The following is a 13,062-nucleotide window of genomic DNA, read 5'->3' as shown; positions in this document are numbered from 1 at the left end:
ATATATCCTCATGGTCTTGTCTAATTAAGGATAAGCTCACAGAGCGTGCATTTACTATGCTCTGTCAGAGTCAGTTTGCAGACTGCCAATACACAGAGCTGTTGAGGATCACACAGCAGCAATTTTAGCAGCACTGGGGAATCCAGCGAGCATCCAGCTGTAGAATCAGCTGTAGTTAGCTGCTGCAGCCATACGTTCCTGGCACCATCAGGATGAAGTGGCAGAGATCCATTGGACACATTTTCCTGTTCTTAAAATCCCATCAGAGCAACTAGAGTAAAGATATCCAGTCAGGAACATGTTTTGGGTTCAAGAAGCTGAAAGAGTTCATCATATGTTCCCATCTGTGAGGCCTGAAGCTAGAGGAAGCACTTTTCTCTAAACAGACAGAACAGCCCCGTTTTGTCTTGTTCTCATGCCATCTTGTTTGTGTTCTTCAGGATCAACTAGGGAACATGATAAACAACGCATGGTCCTTAACTCATCCCCTGTAGTTTCTTGTGCGGTCGTACTGGAGTTAGACTTAATTTGTATTTTCAGCAAGCACTCTTAGTAGAGTTTTATGGTTAAGCCTATATGAGACACACTGCTTAGGTGTTTAGATGGCAGAGAGTGTCAAGGTCTCTTAAAGAAAGCAGTGAGGGTGAGTGTAAACCTGTAGCAGGAGATGTAATCTCTGTGGTAGATTGTGTCAAAGTAGCACAATGACAGACAAATCAGAGCAGCCTGGAAAACAGAGAAGGAGACTGTTTCCAAAGCAAAGGGATACTGGGAAACACCTGACCTTTTGCTTCTCTTTGTTGCCTCAGGGTAAGTTATCACTTCATTTATTCATTCATTTTTCATATACTAAGAATTATTGTGTGACAGTCACAAATAGCTCTTACTAAATTCAAAGAACTTAGTAGAAATGACACTCATCTTTAAGGGAATGAAGGTAATAAGGAGTTGGACATATAACCAAATAATAGCAAAACTCATGGCTTCAGAATTGCAAGAGAAGAATGAATGAAATGAGATGGAATTAGAGGAGGGAGTGGTTAACTTAAATAGAAGAAAAGTCAGATGTCTGTCCCTTCAATTAGACTTGTTCTTGAAGGACATATAAGTTTCTTATTATGTAAAGGGATGGAAAAACATTCTGGCAGAGATAACAGTGCACAAAAGCATAGAAAGTACCAGATAATTTGAATGAAAGGTAAATAATAATTGTGAACAGTGCATGGAATAATAGAGGAAAGGAAGCAGAAGACAGAAACCAAGAATCAAATTGTACAACCACCGGCATGCAGGTGTGTGTGTGTGTGTGTGTGTGTGTGTGTGTGTGTGTGATATCTTAGCTTGCACACAAGGTTTCATGCTTGATCAGATTGCTCCTACCTCTTGAACTATGCCTCCAGCCAATCATTTTGTCGGGTATTTTTGGTGTTGTATTTTTGTAGTTGTTGCTGTTGCTGACAGACCTTTCAGACTTTCTGTTTGTCTGAATTGGATTTTTGATGATCTGAATCCCAACCCTCTCAGTAGCTAGGATTCTAGGTGTGAGCCACGGGCACCCACCACAATCTTCCATCCTTATACTAAGAAAGTTAGAAATTATGTGTAATTGAATGAAAAACAATCCAATGTCTAATCAGTTTTGTTTTAACAGAAACCACATTATCAGATCTATTTTAGGACAGTTTTCTTCATGTATACATCATAGGACTCTATGTGTAAATGCAGAATAAATTTTCATGAAATGCATGTTGAAGCATATAAGCTAGACTTACTTGGAGATGCAAAATTTATGAGATAATAAGATTTGGAGGAAGTCTTGCATTTGGGAGCTGGGTGATGAAACTTGTATCCTTATAGGAAAGCACTCCTTTTCTCTCTCCATCACTCATTCACTCACTCACTCTCTCTCTGTTGCTCTCTGTCTCTCTGTCTCTGCCTCTGTCTCTCTCCCTGTCTCTCGCTGTCTCTGTCTGTCTGTCTGTCTCTCTCTCTCTCTCTCCTTTTGTCTCTCTCTCTCTCCCTCTTTCTCTTTTTCTCCCTTCCCATGCAAGGACACAGCCAAAATTCTTTACACCAAACCAAAGAAAAGGGCCCCAATAAATTCAAACTATTCATCACTGAGACCTTGAACTTCTCATTCTGTGGCACTTGAAAATTTAAAATATGCTGTTTAAATCATTTGATCTATGAATTGATGATAGTATGTAAGTTTTCTCTGCTTCTATTTTTACAAGAGGAATTAAGGAAGTGAGTGGATGTAATAGCCATGGTAGAGTTAAAAGCCTGTTATTGCTTTCTACCTGACTATAGTAATGAAAGATTTAAATTCTACCCTTTTCCCATTTCTAACTTTGCCTCTTAACTAAACATCGCTGTATATGTAAGATGAAGATACATGGAAGCACATAGAAGTCTTCAGGATTAAAGTAAAAAGGAATGAAAATAAATGCTCATATATTGTGAATAAGAAATGAATGGCATGTTGCATGGGTTAGGTTATCCCACCATTACTGTGACACACCTACCAGGCTCTCTTCACAGCCCCTCTACTTTCTGTTTACACACACAAATTTCTATTGAAGGTCCATCTGAAAGTGTTGTTGCAATTGCAGAGCACTTCAATGTGTTCAGATTCATGGGATCACATATAAAGACACAATTTTGCTTCAGCTCTTCTCTCCTACATGCATGAAACTTAATCTTATTTTTCCCTCATTCTTGTTTTTGGCATTGACCTTGTCTTGTCTAGAGATGAATCAGTGAATCACCCTAGGTCTGGTAAATCATAAATAAATGAGTTTTGCTTGTCTTGATCAAATATGAAAGATAACTTGAATTTCTGGCTATTACTGCATATAAAGATTTATATAATATACAAGTAACCATGGGCTGGAAACAGAATTGAGGTTTGTCTCCAAGGATATAGTCCAATGTAACACTGTAAATATCATTCCTAGCAAACTAGTCCTTGAGAAAACAAGAGGGGCATATAATGAATTATGTATCATTGTACTCTTCATTTTTTTGTGTATTTTCTCTATTTCTCTCCTCTTTCTCTTTCTGTTGCTCTTGTTCATTTTCCCCTTCTCTTTTTCCTTCCTCCCTTTTCCTTTCTTCTGCAACTCCTTTTCTTTCTCCTTTTCCCCCCCACTGCCTTCAACCCCTCCCTTTATCTCTCTCCCTGTCCATTTCTTTGTTATATCCAAATCATGTAGACAGCAAACAAATCTATTTAGCAATAGATCTTTCTAATTCATCTCATGAATCTATCTAACTGTCTATATATCTATCTATCTACCTACCTACTTATCTGTGTATATGCTCATATACATATATCATATATACTCTCATATGCAAGTCATATATTGGGGAATTTGAAGAATTAATAAATATATAGAAAAAAGGACAAGGATTTAATGTAAGCAACTGGTTCTGTCTTTAAGTCAGTCTGCTAGCTAGAGATTCAATACAGCTGATGGTGTAACTTCCACTCTAATTCCAAAGACAGGAAATCAATGTCCCAGTTTGGAGACAGTCAAGCATAGAGGGAGGATTTTTTATTTAACTTTCCTTTTCATTCTATCATTGTTTCCAATTGATTGAAAGACTTTACTCTGGCTTTTGATTGAAATACTTATCTCATCTGTCACACATTAATACGCAACTATTGTTTTATGACTGCATGATCCTCCTGTTTCCCTCAATTGTTTAAATATATTTGATATCATGCTTCAATGTAATTGTTTTTGTTGAGATTTTAGAAGCTACTGCCTGTAGTATGTGTAGAATGGTAGAGATGTGAACTAGAGATAATTTGAAGATGTGGTCTGGATGTTTACAATGCCTTGTTCTGTGAACAGGGATTTTTCCCATGTTACTCCTCCAGAGAATTCTTCTCAGATGTTTATTCACCTGCTGTATGAACATGGAGGCAGATACCTCAGTTGAGGCTCAATTGAAATGTGGACATTCACATGTTGTCTTCTTTTAGCACTTTTCTAAAATTTTTCACTATTAATAGACCATTTGGGGATGCTTTACTTTGGGTTTGTTGTTCAGTTCTATCTGGTATTCGGCCTGTGAATTCAGATGCGTCAGATGGGTCAGGAAAGACACAGTACTGCTTTAGATATCTACCTTTACCTGGAGACCAGGATGCTTTCTTCAGTTTTCAACATCCTGATCACGATCCATTAGAGGAAGTCTGGTTTTTCAGAGCTCTGCTTTTGAAAGTGGTGCCTAGTGTTGAATAAAAGATTTCTTTGTTCCATCACCTCCTCTGCCCTGCATTACACTTCTATGAATAGAGAGTAAGATTACATTAACACATTTCTCAGCTATCTCCTAGAGTCTTTCAGGCATTAAGTCAACCAACACTATTAGATCATTTACTTGTAGACATACAAATAAATAAACATTTATATCTACAATCTACATTTACTGGCATTACTATAATTTATAATTTATGACTACAAAGTTATAACTAATTTGTAGTTAGTTATACCAATAAATGTAGATTGTAGATATACTAATCTAAGATATGAATTTTGTATCTTATTTAGCTGGTTGAAATTTTTAGCCCTTTTATTCTTTAGTACCACTCTTCAAACTTGTTTTGCGATTCAATGTATTACATATCAATTTTTGTACTTTTGCAAATTATAATCACATTATACAATGTTTAAAACAATTTTTCAAAACACCGCTGTATTTTTTAGTTTGATATACAATCCACTTATTCTATTAGCTTAATTATCTTAGGAGAGATTATTTCTGTAATTTTCTAGATAAAAGAAAAAATTATGTAGACAATTGAATCACTTAATATATATTTATTGAGCAACAGACCATGTTCTATATCCTAAATATACAGAAAGTCAGATGGATTCTCAAGAAACATGTGAGAGAGATGAGAAAACTTGTGGCATGAGGAATAGGTGAGGTAAGGAAAGGAGGCATAGAGAAACTGAGAGGGGTGGTGGCTAAATGCAATTATAATATTCAATGTATACATATGAAAATGAAACTAGAGAAGTTGAGGAAATAAGTGAGGTCAAGAGAGATGAAAAAGAATTACGAAAAGACCAAGATCTTCTGTATTCATAAGTTGACAGATTGAACTGAAAACACTGTGCAACTACTTAAATATAATAATCTCTCTCTCTGTCTCTCTCTCTGTCTCTCTCTCTCTCTGTCTCTCTCTTTCTCTCTCTTCCTTTTTTTGCCAGTCCTGGGCTTGAGCTCAGGCCTGAGCACTGTCCTTGGACTTTCTCAAGGCTAAAGCTCTACCACCTGAACTTCAGCATTACATCTGGCTTTTTTCTCTGTATGTAGTACTGAGGAATCAAACCTGGGTCTTCGTACATGCTAGGCAAGCACTCTACCACTAGGCCAAACTACTGGCCATTAAATATAATAATTTTTAAAAAGACTACTAAATCAGGTAATGACTGAAAACTTAAAAGATAAGAAATGTTTTGTTTTGCAACCCTTGTTCACCTATCATTTCCCTGGACTTTTTCAATCAAGACCCATATGAAGCTGGGCGTGGTGGCTCATGCCTGTAATCCTAGCTACTCAGGTGGCTGAGATCTGAGGATCACTGTTCAAAACCAGCCTGGGCACTAAAGTCCATGAGACTCTTATCTACAATTAACCACAAGAAAACTGGAAGTGGTGCTGTGGCTCAAAAGGCAGAATGGTAGCCTTGAGCTCAGGGACAGAACCCTGAGGGGCCAAGACTTCAAGCCCCATGACTCCCCCCCCCCCAAAAAAAAGGACCTGTATGAAGCTCATTTCAATTTCAGGTAAACCAAAGTGTCAGTGACTGTTTTGCTACAAATGTGATATTATAAATAAAGTCAGATGGTGAAAAAAAAAGAGAAAGGAGAGAAATGAAAGGCCATGTAGAGGATTCTCTAAACTAGAATAGGAGAAACCCTGTTTTGATTTAACACATTATGCAAAGATACTTTATTAATAAAAAAAGCAATGATAAATTTGTTTTGCTCATTTAAAATACTATATACTTATCAAAAACACACTACAGCAAGTATCTTCAGTTATATTTAATATATTAAATTGTTGCTTTAAAAATTGCCATCTGACTATACAATCATTGCCTTTATGAATCAGAGCATGTTTTATAAAAGATGCCTCCATTTCATAGTGCAATATTCTAATTATGTGCAAATATTTAACCAACTGAAATATAAAATGTTCACTTGCATTTTATTGGAAGAGCATCCTAATCAAAACAAATCTGCATACTGAGTCATGTTAAGTAACACTTAAGAGGTCACAAAATTAATCCAGATCACACGAATGCAACATAAAAAAGCATTAAATTTCAGTGGGGCATCCATACAAAAAGTTGCACATTCAACTATATATAATAATTAGAAAATTACAGACACATGCCTCTAAATTAATTCCATTAAAATCAATTACAACAGCAAAAATGACAATGAAAATCGTGTATAATGAAGCAATTTCTGAATCACAAATGATAATCAAATTATCCTGAACAAAATTCGAAACAAAGACAGTGCTTGAAGTTTACTAATTGGGACAACTCTTAGAGTATTTCTAATTAAATTAAATTAATTTGTAGTGATAATCCTTCATTACTCCTTATTAGAGACTTCTCCTGCTCATACTCATTCTTAATTTTAAAGCTAAATTGTTATAACGCTGAGATACTTTATTTAAAAGCAAATGAATATAGTATACATATCATATCATATATATATCACCTTAAATATTTACATAAATACACACAACACATAGGTATGTATATGTAAATATTTTTCTACAGAAATGATGAGAATGTCAATGATATATATTTATGTACCTATATATCTATATATATATATATATATTGATGTTTTAAAAGAATATATAAAGCAATTTATCAAAGGTCTTAGTGATTTTCTGGGCACCTAAAATAGGTGTCCACATTAGCCCTTCAAAATGTCCTTAGAAGCTTCTTTATTCTCTTCTGAGTATAGTTCTATTCTCATGTTCAAAATAACAAGTTAGAATGTGTGGGATATACTGGTTTCTCATTGCGAAATATATACTAAATGAACTAAGAGAGTGCTATCTCAGAAGCTAAATAGAATTTTTATAACATCTTTGAAGTAGAATTCATTCATGTGTTTTATACTTGATATCCTGGGCATTTTGCTTTTTCAGACAATTTGAGATCATAGAAGGAATATTTTGTTTGGATGCTTGCTTCTAATTAAACAGATATGCCAAAATTGTAATTATAGAGTCATAACATTTGATTATAACTCAGAGTAGAGATTTCATTCTCAAGAGCTTGATATGAAACAAAAACATCATTAATGTTATTAATAATCATGTAAAACTATCATATAGTTTGAAAATAGTTAACCAATCTGAAAGGTAAAGCACATTAAATATTATCCATCTGGCCTGGCAACATATTGAATAAAGTTCCTTTGATGGACTGAGATTTATGACTATCGAACAGACTAATTAAATAATTACACATTTTGATTGAAAAAATATGCATAGTTCATTAAAATAGACTCCAAGTGTACTTTTCTGGCTAAATTCCACTTATTTTGTAAGTGTGCACTTTAATTAGAACAAAAGACCAACATTAACTTCAATATAGCACAATAATTCATAGTAATAATTGCATATAAATTTCTTGATCTTGCAGGAATACAACACATGACATATGGCATAGTACCAGCACTCGTGTGGTCTTTTGGAGTCTGAGGTGGTGCATATTCATTAGCCCCTGGAAAGCAAAATCTGTATTCTTTGATAAAAATTTTCTTCCATGCCTACTGGTTTAAGACATCAAAAGAATAATGTGGAACAGTCTTGGGCTCAATATGTACTTATTAAAGATTTGTGTGGATGTAGCAATGAATCAATTGGATTCTTCAGTATATTCTGAATAGAAAAATAGAGTAGCTATACATTTCTTTGGCTTTGGTGATTAGATTTTGGCTGAAAATATCAAAATCACCACTTTTATTCAAACACAAAATATCAAAAACATTAAAATTTGAAGCAATGTATGCTTCTTGCATATGACTTGAAACAGACTCAATTTAGTCCATTTGTCTATAAAAACTGATCTATTCTGAACATGTGTTTATAATGTCATCATGCAAGGAGCCAGAATTCAAGTTGTCATCTTGACTATGCTGAAGGCACTTGTAAGAACAATGGAAATTTACAAAACTAAAACTCTGGCTGATGAATAGACACATTCATCTTAACATAGTTAGATCTCAAAATTAGTTCTCATGGGGAAAAATGTCTGATACTATTGCCACAATGAACTTAGAAAATAAAAACAGAAAAATTAACTGGACATGAGGATGGCTGAAGAAAGGTTATATTTTACACAAACATTTTTTGCTGCATAAAACAAACTCACTTAACTGAAAAGCACTTCATTTAATGGGGTGTTTAGAACTCTATGGAGCTTTTTAAGATCTTTCAGAATGGTAGATTCAAATGAAGCTTTTTAATTTAGCAGTTTGGATTCATGTTAAAAATTCAAATTTAGTAGGATGCCTGGGTGGATATTTCTTTTCTCAAATACCACAATGTTTGCACTTCCACCACGGGGCTCCACTTAAGCTGTTGCAGTAAAATTATTATATTGTAGATATATTTTTTGAAATGTGTGAGTCTATTTTCTTCCATCAAACACATGGCTTTGTAGAAATACAAAATAAGAGCTTTTATTATTATTGTTACATTCTTTGTGGTTCTATTCTTTTTTCTTTCCTTTTTTCTGTAATTAATTCCCTTCTGTTACTGTTTTTAATTTCTGTACCTTTTTTCATGTATCTAAGTTTATTTGATTTGGGGAAAGGGAAGCACAGAAACAGTGGAACAAAGCGGAATCAATTCAGTAGTGAAACCTACTAATACTGTGTTGGAAAGGGAGAGAACAAGGGAGGAGATGACATTGTTAAAAAGGAATTTTGCTCATTGCCTGAGTTATGTAACTGTAACTCCTATGTATATCACTTGTACAATAAAGTTAAAAAATACAATAAAATAATTCCATCCTATTGAGCAAATGTGTATCTACAAATTGTTGTCCTAAGGGGAACCTTAATTTTGATGTAATTCATTTCATTAATTTATTATGCAAATAATTGTAAGTTTTTATTTGAGGCAGAGATGCTGATTTATCACTCAATTGAGATGATAACAAATCATTTATTTCCTAACAAATAATGTGTTTTGTGACATTGGTCTTACCATATGATTACTATATGCAATATATGGTTTGGATTTAAAATATTGAGTAGCTGGGGGCTGCAGCTGTAACTATTTAGGCTGAGATCTGAGGATTATAATCTGAAGCCATCTCAGGAAGATTCAAACTCAGGATTAGGATAGATTTGGGACTATTATAAAAGTAATGTGTCTGGAAAGGGAAAAGAGATGCTCCAATATGCTTTTCCTCAATATTCAGCTTGAAAAATTCTAATATAGATTGGTATTTTATAACAAGATAACAAGTTCTGTGAGGAAGATGTTGTTGTCTGTCCTGACTTCAGGTGTCTTCTTCAAACACTTTCATGTTTTCCCAAATAATGTTGCTCTATGTATTTTGATTGGATTTTCTGGGAAGTGTCTTTACTATTTATAAGAGTGACATCCTGGATTTGAAAATAGGGTCCTAGGCAAAATGACACTGAAAAGACTGGCTTGGTTATACAGATTGCACAGGAAAAGACCATCAACTCCCAAGTTACTGGGGAAAGTGCGAAGTACCCATCACAAGAAATCACAGAAGCTTAAAACAGCCAGTAAAGCTGTTGCTACTGAGTAAATATATGACTGTTCAAGTTTCCTAGCCACGAGAATGCTTTGTTCTGGCTGAAATCAGGGTCCTAAGTTTTACACAAGAATGCTTGAGGTTCTTTTTGTCTCTTAGAGCTAGGGTTTTCCACAATGTTCCATAGGCTTTCTGTATGAACACAAATTTTACAGATACACAGCTGTTCTATATCCTTGGGGAAAGAATTATGTGTGCTCCTCTATCTCCTGGCACAATTCTACATATGAACTATTTTGAGAAGTATCAGGCAGCTGGATATCTCAGTAAAATTTAAAAGCACTATTAAACTACATAACATTTGCTATTAACTTGCTCTAGATTTTATTTACTTGGATTTCAGGGTGGGAGTTTAATTTAAATGGGATATCTCTGGAGCAGGCTGGATATAAGCATACCACTGCAGGGATCCTTTGAGTAAAGAGATCAAAGATGTAGATGTCTTCATTGTTGGCTATCATTTTCCATTATAATTTAGTTTTTCTTTTTTATTTTAATATATAGAGGGGTTACAGTTACATTTGCCAGATAGAAGGTACACTACTTCTCTCACATTGATACCCCTTCTCATGTTTTTGTCCCAGTTTCCCTACCCCCACCCCTCCCCTCATTTTTCCCCTCCTATTTCAAATAAACAAGTAAACATCTATATAATATACCAGGTAACAAAGTGGGATACTGTAAGGCCTTTAAATAGACTAGTAGATACAACTCGATAAATTATGGACATGAGAATTCATAAGTAACTTCAGTTTTCAAATAGCAAGCAGCATATCATGTATAAATGAAGCATAATGAGAACTTTAAGTATACAATGTGATTTACTGGAATAGATAATTGTTAAACAATAATGAAGAGAAAATTCCTTTTCTGCTTTTGGAAGGACAGTGGGTTATGGGAATTTATTTTGGATTTTCATCTAAGATGATAAACTACCAAACTGAATCTAGTTGGGTATTCTTCGTTTTAATACCAAACTGAATCTAGTTGGGTATTCTTCGTTTTAAATTAAACTCCATATATAATTGAATGAAGATTGACTAAATCAAAGGTTGACCTTGGACTAAATATTTAAGATTGTTTTATCTAAGACATTTTATTCGGTGTTACCCACGCATATCGGACCTTTGCAGGAAAAGAGAGGATATTGTTACCACGGCGTGAAGGAACAAGATGCTTACAACTAGTACCCTGGTTAAATTATAAGGTAGTTTCATTTCTCATGTAAAATTATGTGCACACAGGCAATTCAAAATGAAAATGAAGTTCTGCTTGAATCACTTAGCTAATTGCCCCAATTTTCTACCTTGCATTGGATATACAAACATTATTTAAAATAGGAACAGCTGACCCTTATAAATCAATGAATCAATACTGATTAATTATTTCCCCTCAACCTTAGCTTTAAAATAACAAACACACTAATATTGGATTTAAGCTCATCCATACCAAATGAACAGTTAGACACACAAGAACTATTTGAAAGTTTCTAGTGATATGAATGGAGTGGAGGAATATGTTCAAATATTGAATTTGAAAGAGAAATTTCTTGAGAGACATTCTGTTTGTATTTCCTGAGGGGAACTGAATTAGCTGATACCAGAAAAATGTTTTAAAAATCAGCTTTAAAGATAAGTGAAGAGTTTAACCTGACTCTTAATTGGAGGAATTTTAAGTTTGATGAGATAGTAGGATGCTGAAATTACACACAATCAACCAAAAAATGGGGGTGGGTGGGTAAAAGAATTAGTTTTCAACATGCATTTAAAGGCTCTCATTGACTGATAAAATGAAATATATATTTTAGAGTAAGTTTATTTGTCTGTTACTAGTGTAAAAATTATTTTGGTGCTTTTGTGATGCTTTAGGTATTGAAGAAGCAGAAATGTGTGGAAATTATAGAACTCTGTGACAAATACCTTACATTAAGAAGGAGTTTGAGAAAAGATCAAGAAGAAAAAGCCTCGTGGATGCTCTCATTTTATGCATGCTTTGTTTCTGTTATTTTAACACAAGCCAGAGAAATAGAAGAAAGAAATAGTCTCTCTCTCACAAGACATACATCATTCCTGAAACTCTTATAAACCAACTTAGGCAAACATATAGGGGGAAGGCAGATTGCAAAGCTAGTCACCTTATAAGTTCTTAGGAAAAAATTTGCATTTAAATTGCACTGTGCAGGCTATCTGAAGATTTTTTCCTTGGAATGTTTATGGCTCTTATTTTTTCATTAATACTTAAAAATACAATTTCATAAACAGTGTATTACTACATTGAGTTGTGTTAAGAAGAGAAAATTCATTTCAGAAAACAGAAACATTCAAAGAGTTTTGGGGTAACCCATAATTCACAAGAGTACTTAGAAATCTTCAAACTGAACATTTCATAGTGAATTTAATCTGAAACTATATCAGTTCTCCATTTGTATTATAAAAGCACAATCAATTGTAATATGTCCTGTGTACAGGAATGAAGATACCCAAAACTTATTGAAATCTACCCCCCCCATAAAAATGGTTATATATAAAAATACAGCAGATTTTAATATATAAATCTTAAGTATTAATTTGATAACTTGCATTTATCTAATCAGAAATAGATATATGAATATCAAATGTGCAAAATGCTTTTCATATATACATCAAAATATATTGAAATCATAAGAAAAGTTATTGGAGAAGTCTTCCATGTGAGAAAATCAGGTCAGATTAGAAATTTTGCTTGCAGAATTGTAAACAGATGTTGTTGTTGTTGTTGTTGTTTAATCTGAGTTTTCTCAGTTCTTTCCATCCAAGACACTCTCAAACACATGGAGTCCTGCTTTGAAGTAAACCTGAGCTGAATTAATGCTGTTCCACACGTCTGACAGGGCTGCCTGGAAGGTCCCATTTGATGCCTGTGACTCGCAGAACTCCAGAGTCTCCAGGAGTATTGGAAATGGCAGTGTCTTCTCATCCATTCGATACAGGATGTTTCTAAAAGGAAATGTGGAATGTGTAAGTGTTTAATGCTCAAGGTTGCTTTCAGAGCCAAACGTAATGAGTATTGCCAGGAAGCAGTGAGGTCTGCAATAGAGAAAGACATTATAAAAGTGCCAACATCACCATTTTGCAATCTCTAGTGAATTAATGTGTATGGTCATTGATCATTGGGACTGTGACATGTTGATGAGACAAGCTGAGAGATCATTAGACATTATATGCCTCCTGGTA

General features: G+C 34.3%; 1 protein-coding gene across 1 annotated transcript in view; it reads right to left on the bottom strand.

The window, feature by feature from the left end:
* Positions 1-6,873: 6,873 nt before the first annotated feature.
* Positions 6,874-13,062, bottom strand: part of Naaladl2 (N-acetylated alpha-linked acidic dipeptidase like 2) — an 855,862-nt gene continuing 849,673 nt past the window's right edge. The window contains exon 14 of the mRNA XM_090342362.1: positions 6,874-12,825. Coding sequence (XP_090198488.1) covers positions 12,627-12,825 — 199 coding nt within the window. The 3' untranslated portion in view covers positions 6,874-12,626. The remainder of the gene's footprint in view (positions 12,826-13,062) is intronic.

The sequence above is a fragment of the Megascapheus bottae genome, chromosome 1 (assembly GCF_031878675.1).
Source record: "Megascapheus bottae isolate mThoBot1 chromosome 1, mThoBot2.hap1, whole genome shotgun sequence".
Classification (NCBI taxonomy): Eukaryota; Metazoa; Chordata; class Mammalia; order Rodentia; family Geomyidae; genus Megascapheus; species Megascapheus bottae.
The sequence above is the reverse complement of the archived record's forward strand: the minus strand, read 5'-3'. Positions and strand labels throughout refer to the sequence as shown.